This window comes from Podarcis cretensis (genome assembly GCF_951804945.1).
Source record: "Podarcis cretensis genome assembly, chromosome: 13".
In the NCBI taxonomy this organism is placed as follows: Eukaryota; Metazoa; Chordata; class Lepidosauria; order Squamata; family Lacertidae; genus Podarcis; species Podarcis cretensis.
Window position 1 is genome coordinate 33,801,594 of NC_137182.1, and position 20,425 is coordinate 33,822,018.

Here is a 20,425-nt window from a genome sequence, read left to right on the forward strand (position 1 = left end):
ATGCAGCTCAGTTCTGCTAGTCTCCTTCCTTTCTCTGCCCATCCAAACCTTCCTTTGCTCAGGATGGGCTTTGTGGATTTTAGTTTTTGTGATGAGCTGCTGGTTTGCCAGGAGAGGGAGCAATTTTCCAGATGACATTGGAACATTGCTGCAGTCATTACTCTGGAAAGCAGACTGTGACTGAACTATACGCGTGCATTTGGCAGGCATTCCCAGACGGGGGTGGGGATGACGGGACTGGCTGCAGTGCTGATGCTAATGGCGTCACAGGAAAAAATGAAGCACTGTAGCATCAAAGAGCGTGCAACATCCCTGGAGTCTGGTTGCAGGGAGAGCTTTGGAGCCTCAGGTGACTAGATCCTCTGCCTCGCTGTGAGTATAACCATTCCCCTGCATGGAGTCCCTTTGAATTCTGAGTCCTTCCCATTAATGCTGCACTAAACAATCTTCATGGCAGTCTAGACAATCTCATCCTCTGCATATGTAGCTCCACTGCCCCATTCTCTGCGTCATGCAAAGCTTCTTCTCTTGAGAAACTCAACCCCTGACTTAGACTTGGTCTCCAAAACTATTGCATTCTGAGTTTCTCTGGAAGGGCCTTAGAAATGTTCCTTACCCTCCATTGCAGTAAGACCCTTCATCCTGTTACTGCTTTCTTGTTCCAATGCGGGAACCTGCCTTATAAACTGAGTGAGGCCACTGATCCATTTAGCTCTGTATTGTCTACACTGACACTGGCAGCAGCTCTCCAGAGTTTCAGGCTGGGTGTCTTCTCCAGCCCTACATACAGAAGCTGGGGATTAAATCTGGGTCCTTCTGTGTACAAAGCAGATTCTCCGCCATTGAGGCAAAGCCCTTCACCAGCCATTATTATAGGACTGATGGAAAGAAGCAGAAACCCTTACCTCCTCCTATTACCTGGGCATCCCTTAGAAATTCCTGAATGTTTAGTAAGAATCCCTTGAGCCATGGAGACTGGTGCTCAGTCAGACCATTTTAACTCTTCCTGTGATTGAGCTGCTCTCTCCCTCTTCCTCCTCTCTGAAAAGACTGGTGATTAAACGTGCAAAAGTATATGGTTCTACTTATGCATTCAAAACAATACATTGAAGAGTTTGACTTGAGGAGAGGGAGGAGGCATGCTAGTCTCACCCCCCACATTGGTGCACATGATAGACCCTCCACCCCTGTTTTCCAGGGACAGTCCTGAATTTACAGAAGCCGTCTCAGTTTCCGATTTGATCCCACTTTTCTTTAGGATGTTCTTATTTTCATTGGAAAAATGTTGGAGGGTATGGAGTTATTCGACCCCTGAGCCAAGAAGGTAAATAACAATACAACCTTTAGAAGACATCTGAAGGCAGCCCTGTAGAGTTTTATTATGTTTTGATATATGTTGGAAGCCACCCAGAGTGGCTGGGGCAGCCCAGTCAGATGGGCAGGGTATAAATACGTAATAAAATTGTTATTGTTGAATTGGATGTCCCTATTTTCATTGGAGAAATGTTGAAGGGTATGACATGACCATCCATGCTTGACTGATGACTCTTCCAATTCTGCAATTCTATTATTTTATATCACAGGGAGGCTCGCTGTTACTGGAAGTTGCCTTGCACACACTTTATGAATTGTATGTGTTTTGTGTACATATTGTAACATATTTTTGCTAGGCCTGCCCTAGCAAATTAATTAATGTGGGTGTTGTTTCTGTTTTTGTGTGGGAGAAAGACTCTGCCATGTCTGTATGCAGAGAGATGCTCCCATTTATGTCAATCAACAAAGCAAGGTCAATCCATCTTGCAATGCATACTGCTTAATTTGGCTCACCACAGGTACGGTCTCTTCCCCGAACAAAGATGGATGAAGACGCGTGGAATGAAAGGCCTCCACCACCAGAAATGCCAAGCAGAAGACTAGTATATCCTCAAAAAGGTAGATTGGGGCAGTGTTTCGGATGTGTGTGTGCATGCTTAACTGCGCACAGGAGTTGTGGTTATTGGCTTATGTAATGCGGTAGGAGAGCTGAAAAAACTTCACATCTGGCAACCAAGACACACCTTTGGTTTCAGATAGTACATGGGTAGACAAGTCTAAAAAACCCAGGACACAATTTTTTTATAGCCCTCTAGTGTCTATAGTGGGACGCAGGTGGCGCTGTGGGTTAAAGCCTCAGCGCCTAGGACTTGCCGATCGAAAGGTCGGCGGTTCGAATCCCTGCGGCGGGGTGCGCTCCCGCTGCTCGGTCCCAGCGCCTGCCAACCTAGCAGTTCGAAAGCACCTCCGGGTGCAAGTAGATAAATAGGGACCGCTTACCAGCGGGAAGGTAAACGGCGTTTCCGTGTGCGGCTCTGGCTCGCCAGATGCAGCTTTGTCACGCTGGCCACGTGACCCGGAAGTGTCTCCGGACAGCGCTGGCCCCTGGCCTCTTAAGTGAGATGGGCGCACAACCCCAGAGTCTGTCAAGACTGGCCCGTATGGGCAGGGGTACCTTTACCTTTAGTGTCTATAGTATGGGGACGCAGGTGGCGCTGTGGGTTAAAGCCTCAGCGCCTAGGACTTGCCGATCGAAAGGTCGGCGGTTCGAATCCCTGCGGCGGGGTGCGCTCCCGCTGCTCGGTCCCAGCGCCTGCCAACCTAGCAGTTCGAAAGCACCTCCGGGTGCAAGTAGATAAATAGGGACCGCTTACCAGCGGGAAGGTAAACGGCGTTTCCGTGTGCGGCTCTGGCTCTGGCTCTGGCCAGAGCAGCGATGTCACGCTGGCCACGTGACCCAGAAGTGTCTCCGGACAGCGCTGGCCCCTGGCCTCTTAAGTGAGATGGGCGCACAACCCCAGAGTCTGTCAAGACTGGCCCGTACGGGCAGGGGTACCTTTACCTTTACCTTTACCTTTACCTTTAGTGTCTATAGTGGCTCATTTACCAGAAGTAATGTATTTAGTGTTAACTCTGGAAGTGTATATTTGATTCTGACCAAACTAAGTCTCCCGATGTAAATTGTGACTTAGGAGGCTTAGTTTTTCTTTTTAACCAGATGGTATCTACTGTTGTCTTACTGATATTTCTAATTATGCTTTAAAGATATCTATACACTGATTTTATAATTTTTTTGGTGTAAACTGGTTTGATGTATTTTATGAAAGTGTGGTTTATAAATATTCAAATAAATAGCCTGCTCAGGACCAGGTTCCTTGAGAGACCTCCTTATCTAATAGTTTTCCAGTAAGTCACTGCAATCTGCGGGAGAGCTGCTTCTTTAAGTTCCAAAGATCTCAGACTCCCACTTCACAGTAACTGGGAGAAGGGCTTTTGGTGTGGCTACTCCTATTATGTGGAATGACATTTCTGTGGAGATGTGACATGCAGTGCCGGATTTATGTATAAGCTAAACAACTATAGCTTAGGGCCCCACTCTCTTGGGGCCCCCCAAAAAATTAAAGGAAAAAACCTCTGGATGTAAATTTCCAAAATATAAGATAAAAAACAAATAAAATAAAACCTAAATACAGCAACATTTCAGTTCAATGATTACTTTGATAAAATCCATATTTTGTTATGTGCAAATGGCTTTAGATACTTATTAGGTCCATAAATTACCATATAGCATATATTCAACACAAAAAACAGTGACAGTTTGTTGTTGGCTAAGGACAGCTGGACATATAAAGGGCCCCATTACCTTCAGTAGTTTAGGGCCTCATCAAACCTAAATCCAGCCCTGGTGACATGCACCCCCTAATTGCAATTTTCAGAAACAATTGAAAACATTTTTGTTCTGACCAGTGCTCCCCCCCCCTAAAATAATGTTTAGGAGTACTCTCATTTTGACTCAAGAAAATCACTATTTTACAGTTCAAATCGGGAAAAATAAATACAGTAAAATCGAAAAAAAGTACAAAGATTCACAAAATGTTTAGGGGTATGCGTACCCCTGCGTCCCCCCAGAAAAAAGCAATGGTTCTGACAACCTTTCCAGCAAGGGTGTGTAGGTTTTTGCCATGAATGTCTGTCTGCTTTGTAATGTACTTAAATGTATCCCTCTTTTAAAGCTGTTTGCTGTTTCTGTGCCTCAGTGCCCTTGCAAAGCATCTCTGTAGCTGTGGCAATCAAAGGCTTCGTGGCAGATGTTGTGTCTGAACTTCATTACAAGAATGAGGAGAAAATCCCTTTGGAGGTTGAATTTATCTTTCCCTTGGATGCTGATGCTGCTGTCTACACCTTTGAGGGCCTAATGGGTGAGACAAAAATTGAGGCCCAGATCATGGAGAAGGAACAGGTGAGAGGGCTCAAGGTAGTGTGGGAGGTTGGGGTGGGTATGGAGGTTCTGGGGATGCTGAAGGCCATGACTGGCATGTCTCCAAACCCTTTGAATCAAGAGTTTTAAACCATTGTTTAAAAATGGATTTACTGCATTTATAGGTCATCCAGTAACAAAATGTTCCCTAGGCCCTTTGCTGCCACTTGCAACAAGCAACAATTTATGCACTCACAGTCAACAAACAACTTCAGCACAGTGGAATTAACCATCAATCAATATATAAATTATTGACTAAATTTTTGATTGAATTTAAATCCTATCTCCTCCCTCCCTGCCAAAAGTAGCTCAGGATGGCAAACATACTCACAATTTAAAAACAAAATTCAGAAATGATTACAATACAGTGGTACCTCGGGTTAAGTACTTAATTCGTTCCAGAGGTCTGTTCTTAACCTGAAACTGTTCTTAACCTGAAGCACCACTTTAGCTAATGGGGCCTCCCACTGCCGCCGCGCCACCAGAGCACAATTTCTGTTCTCATCCTGAAGCAAAGTTCTTAACCCGAGGTACTATTTCTGGGTTAGCGGAATCTGTAACCTGAATTGTATGTAACCTGAAGCGTATGTAACCTGAGGTACCACTGTATTCTAAAAACAACCACTATTAAAAACCACATAAATAACACCTAATGCACAGCATGCAGCTCCCTCTCCTTTTTGTTGTAGAGAAGAAGTATGGTAGGGTTGCCATATCTTGAAGAGCAAAAAAGAGGACAGCCCGAGATGCTGCCAGCCCGAGCTTGGGAAAGAGGCATGCGGGGATGGGGGGGTGTCTCTGCTGCACATGTGTGCCTCTTTCCCCGGCTCAGGCTGGCAGCGGCCATGGTGTGCAGAGCAGCCTGAGCTTTATGACTTGATGATAAGATTGAAGAAATCAGAAAGGCATCTGAGGTGAAATTAGCAGCAACTCCCCTCCAGACAAGTTTCTGGCTGCCACTGTGACCCTCACCCCATCTATTTCTCCTTGCCCTTTTCACATCTCTTTCTTTTTCTTTCTGGTCTCTCAACATCTTCAGGCACAGGCATTGTATGAAGATCGGTTGGCTGTGCTCGAAGCATCCGTGCTATTTGTGAGGGACCCCAAATCCAGAGACATTTTCAAATGCATGCTGGGTAATCTTCCACCAAGTGGAGAGGCCACACTGAAACTGTGCTATGTCCAAGCACTGGCTCCCGGGCCTGATGGGGCAGTCCGCTTTGTCCTGCCAGTTGTGCTGAATCCTCGTTATGCACTTCAGGGTAAGAACCAGTAGCTGCTAATCTTTGCCCCAACAAAAAGCCTGCTTTCAAGATGATTGGCTGTGTCCCAATTGGCTGCCAGGTTAAGCAGCTGTGTGTCCCATGGTTACTCACACTTCTTCCCATCCATCTGTCTCGAAGGACAATGGAGTGCACCTCCAGGGGTGAAATCAAGCTGCTTTGTTAGCAGCACTGAAGTGACCTCCTCAGGGTGCAAGCCTGGGCAGTGTGTGGTTTTTTAAATTGTACAAGCGAAGCCCTGCTGTCCTCAGACTGCCTTGTAATTGGATTCTCAGGACTGTGGATTCAAAAGTAGACTATTGGTCCAATCTGGGTCATGTTCTGCCTGGGTAAGATCTGGTAAGTCTGCTTTTGAATCTGAGCCCCACAAATTCCATGCTATGTGAATCTTCCTGGGGAGAGTATTCCACAAGTGGGGCTCTACCATCCAGAAGACCCTTTCCCTTTCAAACTGGGCATCTTTCCCCTCTACAGGCTGGTCTGCAGAGCCAAAAGAAATGTCCATTTGCAGGTGTGGTTTGAATCCAAACCTGGTCTACAAATGGACAGCTTCACAGGGTCTCATTTCCAGTATCCATCAGTGGATGGGCACTGACAGTGAGTCCCATTGCCTGTACTAAGGAGTTTAAACTTGTAGACCCCCTCATACAGCTGATCCCAGTGAGACACACCATTGGTATTGTTCAGATCATGGCACTGTCAGCGAGCCCTACTTGCCAATGAGCAGTAGAAAGCTTTAAGCTCCTGATTGTTCCTTTGCAGCCTCATCTTTTCTTGCTCCACATCTGTTGTCAGGTGTGGGACAGGTTGTGGGAGTGGGTCAAAATGGTCTCCTGTTGCAGGGATGCCAACCTGAATAAAACATTAGGAGGGAGGAGTAAGCTCCGTCATACATAATCAATCACAAGATGTGGCACATGCATATCATTTGAATGACAATGCTTATCAACTTGGGGAAGGCTGGCCCCTCAAATATTTTGTGGGGGAGGGGACTGGAGGGACTTCAGCCCCTGGGAGTTGGCTCCTATGCTGCTATGCCTGTTTTGACCCACAGGTCAGAAGTTCCCTAAGCCTGGTCAATGCTATTTATACCTTCCCCAAAACTCCCCCAGTCCAGTTTCTCAGACTAAGACTTGCCTTTGTCATGGAACTACCAAGGGCAGGATTCTGCCTTCATGGACCTGAGGGAACATCTGGAAATTGGAGAAACTATCGTGGGCACTACAAAATATCTGTTTCACAGAAGAAAACCTGGCAATGCTCAGAGTCTCCTTTCCCAAAGAGGCAGAAAATAGCACCTGAAAATAATACATGCCAATCTCCCGCCCACACAACCAGGTAACTTGCTCAACAAAACAACACAAAACTCACCTGAAAACATTTTTTTTACAATTGAGAGAGGCGGGGGCTTGGTGGGCGTCAAGGAAGGTGCTCACAACCACATTGGTTGAAATCCCGGATGTAGGACAATTTTTCAGAACTTAGTGTATACATCTGAGAAGGTCATTTTGCTCATGTTCTCTCATGGCATTGATTGTGTCCCTGTGCAGGGTCAGAAGAGAGCAGCTTCGTACAGGACATACCACGAGTGCCTGAGAGGGAGCTCTCCTACAAGCTCAGCCTCAGTGCTACACTGCATTCTCCATATGGAATCTCTCATGTGAAGTCAAATTGCACCCTCACACCCCTGCAGTATGCAACAGAAGACCACACTACAGCCCAGGTAAAGGATGCTGAGGTGGGGTAGTATTCAATGCTACTCAGAATAGATCTACAGAAGTTAATGAACATGACTAATTTAGGTTCATTAATCTCACTGGGTTGACTCTGAGTAGGTCTGGGTTTATGTCAGCCCATAGTGAAGCGTTGGCATTAAGGGCTTTCAGGAAGAGCATGCTTTTCTTCCTGAAGGCCTGAATACAGCTTGACCTTATAGGTTCCCTGTAAAGTGAAAACTGAGCTGCTATTGCTGCTGGAGTCTTTTGGAACTAGCATGATGTCATACCCAGGTTTTAATTCTTGCTTTTGCTTATCGTACCCCTGCCAAAGATTTCCCTCACTGAAGGATACTGCCTTAATCGAGATGTGGAGCTGCTGATATATTACAAGGAGGTGATTCGTAAGCCCAGTCTCCTGCTAGAGGTTGGGAAGCCAGGAGCAGATCCAGGTAAGCAAGGACTAGAGTTAAGGATGGGCAAATCTGTCAGTTTCAGTTTCTCTCATTTTCTTGTTTTCCTATCTACCGGTAAGTTCAGTTCACCACTTTTCTGCATTTGTTTACAATTATTTTTACTCACAGAAATTTTTTTAGTACGTTTTCCTAATGCACATTTTATTTTGCAAGCATTTCCACCCATATAATACATTTTTCTATACTGTTTTTAATAAAAAAATATGCATTTTTATGCACAATTGATCCAAATGTATGCATTCTGTACACTTTTTAAAATGGAGTACTGCATTGCATAACTGAGAGAAGTATGGATTTTGAAATATAGCTGCATTTTGGTTCATTTATTGTTTCACCAATTGCAAATAACTGAATTCTTCCCCATGCTGGTGGAAAGGGAGGTCTTGGAAGCAGAGCTTGGGCTGGGTACATGAAATGCAGCTTTTCCAGTACAATGACTAGGGAACAGCCTTGGGTGGAAATGTCTGCTGACTCCAATCTCTTCTTCCCTGTCTCATAATACAGGTTCACTGATGGGAGACCCCATGCTTTTGCTTACCCTGTATCCCAGTCCTCCTGCCCCAAAGCCAGGCCTGAATGCGACAGGCGAATTCCTGTTCTTGATGGATTGCTCTGGCAGCATGAGCTACAGCACCAGAAGTAACTCTGAAGCCACAACCCGCATTCAGAGTGCCAAGGTGCCACCTGGCTAAATGAAAGGGATGTGTTGGAAGAACCTATAGCCAAGGGAGGATGATATGTTGGGTTTACAGGAGAGGAGATTAAAGGGAGGTGGTTAAATTCACAGCCATAGATGACTAGATTGCATGCAGACTGAACTTCCAGTTTCAAGCTGAAATTTTCCATTACTCATTTATGGAAAATACATGGGATGGGGTATCCCTTTCTTCCTGCTTGACTATGATGGATGTTTTGTGTACCTCTTGCTTCAAGAATTAGAGTGGCAGCCAGTTTAATGTAATTCCAGACAGGCTGATAAGGACTATTTAGGGACCTGACTCTCATGGGTAGAATAGAATTTGGTCCTATAGGCAAGGTGAGATCAGATGGGCAGAGAGTGATGCATGGAAGTGTATGGGTCTAGGTTAGGACTGAGGGCTTTATTGCTGAGACAGTGTCAACAGTCTAGCTTGGGACAGCTAGGTGACCCAGGGTGACAATACCTTTTGCCTTAGGAGACCCTGATTTTCCTATTGAAGAGTCTTCCACTGGGATGTTACTTCAACATCTATGCATTTGGATCCTCCTATTACTCATTCTACCGGTAAGTGACCAAGTATTTTTTATTTATTTTGTTGAATTTTCACCCTGCTCATCTTCCCAAAGGAAGCCCAGGATGACCAACAGCATAAAAAGATACTATGCATCATAAAACAACAATAGTACTACATAATACCATCCACTTGTCCTCCCTTCTCCATCTCTTGCTTTCTGCAGCTTTGCTTCCCTTAATTGGTGTTCTTCAACCTTGGGTTCCCAGATGTTGTTGGGTTACAACTCTCAATGGCCAGGGATGATTGGAGTGGTAGTCCAACAATATATGGGACCCAGGTTAAAGAAGGCTGCCTTGAACACAGCCTCCAGTTTATCAATGTTTGTTCCTTTATTTTTTTTTACTCCTCTTCCTACTATTAATTTGATTTCTTATTTGCCCTTCATCATAAGATCCAAGGGTGGGTTGCAACCATGCAAACATACAATATTAAAATTGGTTAAAACAATTTAGTCAACTAATATACTGCTTACTCTATATAAAATATCTCAATGTAGTTTGCAGTATAAGGAACCAAAGATTCTAAAATATCAAAATCTCTAAAACATACATGGGGGTGTAGAATAGACCCATTGAAATTAATGGACCCTAACTTAGTCATGTTCATTAATTTCAGTAGGTGTACTCTGAGAAAGCTGACTACTACCCACAAGGTGTAGGGTTTATCTCATTGCTCTCTGCTTTTAGCAATTTCATTGGGGGGGCGGGGGCGGGGGCTGAACAAAAGGTCCTAGAGGGGCCTCCACCTCCTTTCCAAAGCTGGGAAAGAGCCCTCATATCTCTTTTCCAAAGCCCAGCACCTCACTTGCAGGGCTTGGGGAAGGTAGCATTAGGGCTGATGGGGGAGATCAAATGTTCCCAAGGACCACTAAAAAACACCTTGAGGGCAGCATGCAGCCTTCAGGCCACCCAGTTCTATTTATTCAGAATTGTCCTTTAAGGCACCTTCTTTGATTGTTCATAGTATACTAATTAAGCAAATTTGATTCAGTGGTTTAAAAGTGGACAATTAATTAAAATACCTGTTGCTAGCATCTATTTAAGAGAGAAACGGGCAAAACTAAGTGGGTTGGCTTTTGATTTCATTAGGTTCTGGGGAGCCAAGCATCCACCAATTCGTGTGTTTTTTAGCACACTTTTAAATTATTATACTGATATTGGGCTTTGTTAAATAAAGTATGCAGCTCTGGGATTAATGGGTGTGTGGAAGTGGGAATACAGTACAGGAGAGCAGTCCTTCGCATTACTTTTACTCTCTCATGACCTCTGCAGGAAGAGTGTAAAGTACACACAACAGACCATGTTGGAGTCCCTGCGGGGGGTGTTGGACCTGCAGGCTAATTTGGGTGGCACAGAGATTCTGCAACCACTGAAGGCCATTTACAGCCAGCCATGTAGGGAAGGATATGCCCGTCAGGTAAATTCATCACACCTTCATGTATGTGAAATACGGTAAATTAATTGTAGTTCCATGCGGCTACATATCCATTGCCTTTTATTTATCTCCTCTCTTCATGTTATAATCTCAACCAATACAACAAGGGCAAAAAAGTAGTCTCAGCTAGTTTCATCCCTGTTTGACAGGTAGGAGATGTAATCCCCCCCAAATTATATCTGCTCAAATGACAACACCCTGGCTATTCACTTAAAACAAATGATTACCTTTGTTTGATTTTTTTTAAAAAAATTACAATCAGGTGGTATATACAGTTATGAAATAAATTAAATAATATACTACTGTATTTTAGAGAGCCAGGTTATGATCTCAAGAGGGATTTGGAATGTATCCAGTGGGCTAGAAAATTGATCCTAGTTGCTGTGAACTGCAAGCAAGTCTGAACCAGGAATTCAAAACATAAATACAACTTTGTTCCTCCCCAAGGGATAGAAGAAGTGTGTGTGTGTGTGTGTGTGTGTGTGTGTATGTGTGTGCGCACGCATGCACGGACTTCCAAGTTAACTTTATACACCCCTATCTTTCTCCAGGTCTTTGTATTCACGGATGGAGAGGTATCTAACGTAGATGAGGTCATTGCTGAAGTTCAGAGTCACAGTAAGTCCCACAGGTGAGAACAGGATATGAGATTGTGGTAGGGTGAATGACATTTAATTTTAAGTGAACTAGCCCTATGAAATGGGGTTGGAGGAAGAGTCTGGTTGAGCATGGCTGGAAACTTGAGGAAGCAGGAAAGTATGGGATGGATCCTGCCAGCCTTTTCAGGTCCCAGTGGTGCTTACTTGAGAAACACTCAATTTTACCCACGAGGAGTGTCACGATACTATGTTTAGCAAGCCTTGATGGTGGATACTTCTTGAAACATGCACAATGGGATAGAGTAGAGCACTGACCTTTCCCCCACTGTCATACAGATGCTTCTCCTTTGGGATTGGTGAAGGGACTTCCTCATACTTCATAGGTGGCATTGCTGAAGCAAGTGGTGGCAGAGCTGAATTCATCAGGAGCAAGGAGCAAATGCAGGCCAAGGTGAGTGTCCTGGTGTTTTGTCTTCATCACCATGATCTGATAGACCCCATCCAACACTTGGGTGAAGAGCCAGAGCTCAGTGGTTGAGGGCATGCAGAATGCCTCAGGTTCAATCTCTGCCATCTCTAGCTAAGACTTCTGTCTTAGCTTCTGGAGAGCTACTGCCAATCAGAATAGACCAGGGATTAAGACCTTGTGGCTCTCCAGTAGTTTTTGGACTTCTACCTGGCAGGGTGAAAAAAAGTTTTTAAAATGGTGTTTGAGTTACACCACCCTTTTTGCCAGCTTAAGTTACACCTGGTTGCCATGTCTCATTACTGAGCTGAGCAGGCCTAGGATACACCCCTCTATGGTCTCACCCCCAAAAACCCCTTTTCAGGGCTCACACATAAGATCTGCTCAGCCAGTTTGGTCCCACCCAAACCAGGAGAGGGAGATATGTGTGTATTTCTTGGCTGAGCCAAGGATGAGGGAGTTAAGCTGGTGTGGTACAGCTGTGTCAGGAATCTCATACATAGCTCAGCCAGATATCCACCAGATCCTATCCCTGCCCATCCCAACAGATCTTGCTATAAGTTTTCTCCCCAAGTTATGTTTGATCTCTCGTCACCCTTGATTGTGAGATCATTTGTGTTTCACAGGCACTGCGATCTCTGAAGTGTTCTCTGCAGCCGGAAGTGAAACACATTAAACTAGAGTGGCATTTGCCTCCTGCCCTTAAGGCCGTGCTTCTGGGGTCAAGCACTCAAGCCATCTTTGCAGGGGAACGCTACCTCATGTACGCTCAGATCTGCGGGCAGCAACAGGCAAGTAGGCCCAATATAATGGTGGAATACATACCGGTAGTTGGTGGGCAAAATCAATGTGATGTGTGCTGTGTGATGAGCTGCACCAGAGTTAGGGGCAAAGGTGGTGGAGGAAAATGATATGATAATGTTGTGGAAACTAAATTTATCCAGGTATAACGTAGGGAAATTGGTTGAGAGTAGATGGGGATGCTAGGGACGCGGGTGGCGCTGTGGGTAAAACCTCAGCGCCTAGGACTTGCCAATCGTATGGTCGGCGGTTCGAATCCCTGTGGCAGGGTGAGCTCCCATCGTTCAGTCCCAGCTCCTGCCCACCTAGCAGTTCGAAAGCACTCTTAAGTGCAAGTAGATAAATAGGGACCGCTTTATAGTGGGAAAGTAAACGGCGTTTCCGTGTGCTGCTCTGGTGCTGGCTCGCTAGCTGCAGCTTCGTCACGCTGGCCACGTGACCCAGAAGTGTCTTTGGACAGCGCTGGCTCCCGGCCTCTTAAGCGAGATGAGCACGCAACCCCAGAGTCGGACACGATTGGCCCATATGGGCAGGGGTACCTTTACCTTTAAATGGGGATGCTCTCTCTCTTCATTATGGGGAAGGCCATGTGTAATCTGTACTAAACCTAAAATTAACTAGAAATTGCTGCCCCAATGCATCTGTCTTTTAAGGTAACTGCATCAGTTTGCCAAACGGCAGGGCTGGCCCTGCACATGAACATTTATGCTCATTTCTCTAAAGTCTGCCAAAATAAGAAGGTAAAGTGCCAGTCTCTCTTTAGGCCTTGTCCCTGTGAGCTAATGGCCCTTTTACACCACCCAGGTTACTGACCATTGTCAAACACTACTTCACCTGATGCTTTTATTTCTTTCCTGCAGACCTCTGACCTCCCAGAGGGTTCTGTTGTGCTCCAGTACAGCATGCAAGGCCAGACTTTCACAGAGAAGATGGACTTTCGACTTGAGGCAGAGGAGAATGACAGGTTGGACTCCCCACCCTGCTTCCCCCCTAACTGTCTAACTTTCAAAAATGTATTCATTCCTGAAAGCTAAAATTTGAGACCAGATATATTAAAAAGAAATTATAAAGAGAGGAGGAATGAAGAACCTTTGGCCCTCTGGTTGTTGTTTGACTCATTCTGCCACCAGCACCAGTCAGGATGGCCAGTGACCAGGGATGATAGGAGGCGCAGTTGACAGAGCAGACTCAGGCAGGAGCTTCATCCTGTCTAATGATTAGGAACGTATTGTCCTGTGAGATGATGTCAAAGGCCCTTCTAATCCAGCACGGTGGCAATTCAGATGCCTATAGGAAACATGCAGGCAGGATCTGAGTCCAACAGCATTCTTCTCACTTGTGATTCCCAAAATATCACCTCTGAAACTGGAGGTAGTACACAGTCATAAAGGCTAGTAGCCATTCATGGTTTTATCTTCAATGAAATTGACTTTTGAAGTTGGCAGCCGTCTATTATAATGCTGTCCCCCCCCCCCAGGGAATACCAGAAAGGGGTGGGCCATGAAGGCATTACCACCACCACCCATCACACCTTCCACTTCAAATTCTGCCTTGCACTTTCCTCCCCACCCTTTGTCTCTCTACAGGTTTCCTGTTCACCGACTGGCAGCTCAGGCTGTTTTGAAAGAACTGGAGGAAACAAGATCGACAGCAAAGCAGCAGCTGGTGCTGGAGACCAGCCTGAGCTCTGGGGTGCTGTGTGCTCAGACTGCTTACGTGGTAGTGAATATGGAACAGGGGGAGCCGCTTCAAGCCCCTGTTGAATTCAGAGAGATTCCATATCCAAATAGTACGGAGCACTGAAGCATTATAGGGGAGGGGAACAGTGAAAAAGTTGACCCAGAGAAATCAACAAGTACTGGGACTTGGAGGAAACTAGCAGAGCAGTGTGGTATGACAACAGTAGATAAACTTCAAGATAGGGGGCCTGAGATTTATACTGAAACAAATAAAAGGGGCTTTGGTGACGGTATGAAAGCTGGAGAAGAGCTAAGAATGACTATAGAGAATTTTTTGTGTTTGGTAGGATGGATGTAAAAGAAGCTGAAGGAATGTTGTAGACTGGCTTCCTCACCAAGGCCTCTCCACTTAAGGTGGCTATTTGTCCCTTTATTTTATTTTTTTTAAATGATATTTATTAAGATTTTCCAATTACAACAAAATAAAAACAAAACAAAACATCCAATTTTAAAATCTTTTTCCCAATAACATCTTTCCGGGACTTCCCCTCCCCTCCCCCTCCTGTATTCCAATTCTTACAAATAAACAAGAAAATTCAACAAGTTCTTATCCCAAATTTAAACTTATTATCATTGACCCAATTTTAAAAATATTTTCCCATCCCCTAAAATCGACCTGTTCCCTTCCGCGAGTTCCCCCCTTTAATATGCAATACAGATTAAAATAGAAAAAAGTAAAAAAATAATTTTACACCCTTTGGATTCCAAATTTCCCTCCCCCCTTTCCCGGTTGCGTTCCCAATGTTCCTCAACGTCTGATGTCTTCCTGGAGTTCCCACATCTCTCTAAGCCATAGTCCTTTCCCAGTCATCTTTAATTTTGAATGTCCAATCTTGGAAGGAATCTGTCTCAAAAAAGGCCCATTTCTTCCATCCAGATTTTTATATCTAGGAGTAAAAACTCCAATTTTATTTCTTTAAGCCTGTCAAATCTGGATGTCCCAAATGTTCCCACTTCCAGCTTTGTCCTGTCCCGTTCTTATTATTTTTGTTGTTCTTGTTGATCTCACTCCTCCTTTTTTTTTTTTCCTGCTCTCCTGCACAAATGTTCTAATTCCAAAAGCTTCTAATTCCTCTGCAGAAGCTTGTTATTCAGGAACAAAACATTACGTCAAGTCCCTTTCATTCTTCAATAGATAAATCTATTGTCTCCTTTAGTGTGTAGACCTCTGTAGACAAAATAGTGTTCCATTTCTGCAGTTTCCCAGGAGATAGAAAGTTCTGGTCAAATTCCACGCCAACAATACTTGTAATATCCCTCGGCTCCTCTAGGTGGTTTGCAATAACTGAATTCCCTTCCAGATCACGTCCACTAGTCAAAATAACTTGTTATTCCTTGTTTAAAACAATTTGTATCCAATTTGTAACAAATGTAACCGGCAAAGTCCTCGTAACAAAGTCCTCTATTTTATTCTTCCGCTTTGACAGCTCTTTGACAGCTGTCAAAACCTCTATTTCTCTTCTCCCGGCGCTCTCACAAATCGCTCCCAGGGTTCCGGGGGGGGGGGGTTGCTTATTTGTCCCTTTATTTCAGGGGTAGGCAACCTAAGGCCCAGGGGCCAGATGTAGCCCAATCACCTTCTCAATCCGGCCTGCGGATGGTCCGGGAATCAGAGTGTTTTTACATGAGTAGAATGTGTGCTTTTATTTAAAATGCATCTCTGGTTTTTTTGTGGGGCATAAGAATTTGTTCATTCCCCCCCCCCCAAAAAAAAAATATAGTTCGGCCCCCCACAAGGTCTGAGGGACAGTGCACCAGCCCTCTGCTGAAAAAGGTTGCTGACCCCTGCTCTATTTTCTTTGTCTTGTGCCTGGGATATGGTGGGAAACATCATCTTCAGTATTACTTGTACTCTATCTCTTTTTAGGCTCTGTGTGGGCTGATATACTCCAAAGTGATAAATGCTGTTATGAATATAAGTGTGAACCTTCCAGATGCAAGAGTATTTTGCTGAGAGCTTTAGAATTTTCCTCAAAGCTCTATTTCTCAGCATCCACCCTTTTTGCCAGCAGTACCAGAGGTTGGAGAAGTTATTCCACTACTGGAGAGTTCCTTAATGCTGAAAATGCAGTGTTTGACCATGCCAGTCTCCCAAGTAAGTGTAGGATTGCAACAGGATGTGAGTTTGCACTGTATACATGTCTAGATTTATGTGCTAAGAAACCCCAGATCATGTTGAATTTCTTAGACTTAACATTTACAGATTCTCCTCCCTCCTTTCCTTCTTATCAGTATCTTGGCCAAGAACTTGGAAGGATAATGTCTATTGCAGGGAGAAATCAGGCGCAGAACGCCACCAATTAGAAGTCATTGCTAAGAGACTAGGATCTGTGACCGGAGATTTCCCACCCTCTGACCACTTGCTGCTTCCAGAGATTAAGTCACAGAGATCTTCAGAATCACTATGTGGTGTACAAATGGTTGGGAATGCAAAATAAGCATGCTTGACAGTTGAGACAATAACTCACCTCTTTTTAGCAGCATGTATTGTTGATTAATAATAAGTTTTTGGAAAAAAGCAGAAGGTTTAAGTGTCCATGCATAATAAAATCCCACTCTTAAATCCAGATTCTATCACACACCTTATCTCTCCAATATATGGAAAGAAGGAAAGGACTATGAAAGTGAAGGAGGGGAACTTTGCAGGTGGGGATGACTCAGTTCTTTATGATTCATGTGGAATTTATTCTGTTTGCATTTATCATTTGTATAATTTATAATTAATTCAAAGCCCATCCAGGTGGCTCTCACAACATATTAATCTAGAAAGCCACAATTTATTAAAAATGCACTTGGACTAAAACATCAAGGTAGCCAGTAATGAGAAATTGAAAATAGAAGTTAAATACAGAGCACTAAAATATAGATTAAATGCAGCTTGGAACAGAAAGGCCTGCTTTTAAAGCTAACACTGCAGGGCTCATATTTACTTATTTACTTACTTATTATTTTTACTTTTCAATTCCAGAGTGGGGAGCAAAGTAACGAAAATAAATAGAGAAAAACAGGATACAAAAATTATAAGCAGGTCAAATAAACAACAATTTATCAAGGTAAACAAGCAAAACAGCAGTAAAAATTAATATTTCAAATTTAACCAAATACCTAGATAGAAACAGACTGAAACAGATTAAAGAATGAAAAGTCTTAGCAACAGCTCTCACTTCATTTCCCCACTTTGGCAGTCACCCCTTCTCTGTCTCTCTCACAAGGAGGGCTCACTCTGTGCCAACAGACTCTCACCCTGAGGCTTTTGAGTAACTTAACATCTTTTACCCCTACTTTCCAAACTATCCAGGCTCTCACCCTGAGCAGTATAGCATTCACCGTAATACACTTCTCTCCCTTATCCACAATAGCAACTGAACACACACACACACACACACACACACACACACACACACAAAAGGGGGGTAGCAATAAGCTACAGCTGGTGTTTCTCTCTTCTTCCCCATCCCAAGGAAGCTCACAGACATCAGGGTCAGTAGAGCTGCCAGCTAGAGACATGCATATGGATTTGCTGGACTCTCCCATCTCTCTTCCCCTTCCCAGCTGGCACAAACAGCATTCACAGTTTTGCCTGTACGTGCTCAGAGAGGGAGACTGTAAGCTGGGGCCACCACTGAAAAGGTGCTATGTGTAGTGCCTGCTAATTTGACCCTACTTGGCACCAGGTCAATGAGACTTGGAGGCCAATCTTAAAGAATGGTTCAAATGGGTGCATATACAGAAAGAAATGCACTCCAATCCAAGGCATAATTTGGTGGAGAACCTCTGGCCCATGGGCCAAATATGATCTACTAGGCCTGTCCATTTGGTCTGAACCATGGTCATGTGCCTCATACCTGATGTCATATACTACCTGTTGGGCAGGTATCAGTGTGGCTTTAAAAAGTTTCCCACCCCTGGTTTAAGGCATAAAGTAGATTTGGGAAGCCTGAAAGGTTGGCTAGCATGCCCAGACCTTGGAAGCTGGCAGTGGGGTAATTATTCTCTTTGTAATCATGTGGTACTGAATCCCTCTTCTTCTAAGGCCCCAGCATTCAAGGCTTCCCAAAGGCTCCCACAATATGTATCAAATGGTTCCAGAATGGTGTCGTAAACAATGCTGTACACTTTCATACATTATTTCCTGAATTCCACAGATCGTGACCTTTCTTTGTTTTCGTGGATTTTCAAAACCCTTTGGAGAATAGAGGAAGAATAAAGGAAATGCTTGCAAGGTGTGCATTTTTTTCTTTATTTCCCCAACAGCAAATGAATCACTTCTCCTGAGGCTAGTCTCCCTGCAGAATGCTGATGGTTCCTGGTCCCTTGATGCCAACCTGCTCAGCATACTAGGTCTGAGTGAAGCAGAGATTCTGGGCAAAATGCCTACTCAGGTAGGACATTTGGAATAATAATAATATAATAATTTATTATTTATACCCCACCCATCTGGCTGAGTTTCCCCAGCCACTCTGGGCAGCTCCCAATCAAGTGCTAAAAACAGTACAGCATTAAATATTAAAAACTTCCCTGAACAGGGCTGCCTTCAGATGTCTTTTAAAGATAGGATAGCTGCTTATTTCCTTCACATTTTAAGGGAGGGTGTTCCACAGGGTGGGCGCCACTACTGAGAAGGCCCTCTGTCTGGTTCCCTGTAACCTCACTTCTCACAATGAGGGAACCGCCAGAAGGCCCTTGGTGCTGGATCTCAGTGTCTGGGCTGAACGATGGGGGTGGAGACGCTCTTTCAGGTATACAGGACCGAGGCTGTTTAGGGCTTTAAAGGTCAGCACCAACACTTTGAATTGTGCTTGGAAACGTACTGGGAGCCAATGCTGATCTCTCAGGACCGGTGTTATGTGGTCCCGGCGGCCACTCCCAGTCACCAGTCTAGCTGCCGAATTCTGGATTAATTGCAGTTTCTGGGTCACCTTCAAAGGTAGCCCCACGTAGAGAGCATTGCAGTAGTCCAAGCAGGAGATAACTAGAGCATGCACCACTCTGCCAAGACAGTCCGTGGGCAGGTAGGGTCTTAGCCTGCGTACCAGGTGGAGCTGGTAGACAGCCGCCCTGGACACAGAATTAACCTGTGCCTCCATGGACAGCCGTGAGTCCAAAATGACTCCCAGGCTGCGCACCTGGTTCTTCAGGGGCACAGTTACCCCATTCAGGACCAGGGAGTCCCCCACACCCACCCGCTCCCTGTCCCCCCAAAACAGTACTTCTGTCTTGTCAGGATTAAACCTCAATCTGTTAGCCGCCATACATCCTCCAACTGCCTCCAGGCACTCACACAGGACCTTCACTGCCTTTGCTGGTTCTGATTTAAAGGAGAGGTAGAGCTGGGTGTCATCTGCATACTGATGAATACCCAGCCCAAACCTCCTTTGGAAAGCTCATACGCTCTTCTGCGTCTTCACCTGGATGGGCCCTTGAAGATAGAAATCATTCTTGGATCCATCCAAGGTGGGGGTCCCCATGGGGGCGGGCATTGGAGGTATCCCTGACAGGATGAGCAAGAATCACTTGATGTTTTCCTCCCCTTCCCTTGCACATAATTTCAGGTGGTCCAAACTGCATGGACAACAGTTCTTGTCGTTCTCTGGCTACATGTCCACTTTGCAGAACATAGTGATATCTGGCAGCTATTAGAGGCAAAAGCCGTGGTATGGCTCCATGAGAGCACAGGTGAGTGTGTGTGTGTGTGTGTGTGTGTGTGTGGGAGAGAGAGAGAGAGAGAGAGAGAGAGAGAGAGAGAGGCAAACAGCCTATAATAATAAGGACAATAGTGATGGATATACAAAGGCAAAGGAGAGAAAGGAACGGTGGAGGAAGGAAATCAAAGTGTGCATTTTAATTTGTCATTTAGCTTGCAACATAAATTGTTGATTTATTTATTTTGTTCTTAGTGTGAGTTTTACTGCCATTCTTACTGTGTTTGCTATGGATAGAAAGCTTAGGGGTCTGTCAGGAAACTGCTTGCTGGTGCCACACTGAAATAACCATCTTGTATCCCTTTTTGTTGCAGGGCCTAAACTTGCTGAGTGTGTGAAGGCTGGCAATACCTTCTTGGGATGTGACGTCAGTGCTGAGGTCTTTGGGCTCTGAACTGCCCCCTCTTGCCAGCATAAGCCTTATATATTTCACTGGAGTTTTGGCACTTGCTTTTTCTTCCCTTCAAGAATATCTCATTGTTCCATCTGCATGCCTATTGTACTTTCATGAGCCTTCTGTCTTTTGGACTTACTTCAGATGTGTCTCTTTTCCTCAATAGGGTAGCAGTTCTTCAAAGATGCTTTAACTTACTGCAGTAATATCAGTGCACTCCATTCATAAACATGTACTGAGAGAGCAGAAAG

General features: G+C 44.6%; 1 protein-coding gene across 2 annotated transcripts; it reads left to right on the forward strand.

Moving 5' to 3' along the window:
• Positions 1–144: 144 nt before the first annotated feature.
• Positions 145–20,227, forward strand: LOC307201441 (von Willebrand factor A domain-containing protein 5A-like). Of its 2 annotated transcripts, none has more exons than XM_079950661.1 (18): positions 145–372; positions 1,833–1,932; positions 4,071–4,273; positions 5,331–5,553; positions 7,125–7,297; positions 7,624–7,741; positions 8,270–8,442; positions 8,941–9,029; positions 10,311–10,455; positions 11,025–11,104; positions 11,409–11,523; positions 12,165–12,329; positions 13,200–13,303; positions 13,926–14,128; positions 15,946–16,173; positions 18,333–18,460; positions 19,631–19,754; positions 20,095–20,227. In XM_079950661.1, exons 2-18 carry the CDS (start codon positions 1,857–1,859, stop codon positions 20,172–20,174), a joined length of 2,427 nt encoding a protein of 808 aa, XP_079806787.1. In that variant the 5' UTR covers positions 145–372; positions 1,833–1,856; the 3' UTR covers positions 20,175–20,227. The 2 variants fall into 2 exon arrangements, with proteins under 2 accessions (XP_079806787.1, XP_079806786.1); XM_079950660.1 differs by having other exon boundaries at positions 146–372; positions 1,823–1,932.
• Positions 20,228–20,425: the final 198 nt, after the last annotated feature.

Bases quoted from the DNA above. Each gene is read 5' to 3' on its own strand.
- LOC307201441 (XM_079950661.1), top strand. From the start codon at position 1,857: ATGGATGAAGACGCGTGGAATGAAAGGCCTCCACCACCAGAAATGCCA. The intron at 7,298-7,623 runs GTAAAGGATGCT...CCCCTGCCAAAG, and splicing joins AAGACCACACTACAGCCCAG to ATTTCCCTCACTGAAGGATA. The intron at 7,742-8,269 runs GTAAGCAAGGAC...CTCATAATACAG, and splicing joins GAAGCCAGGAGCAGATCCAG to GTTCACTGATGGGAGACCCC.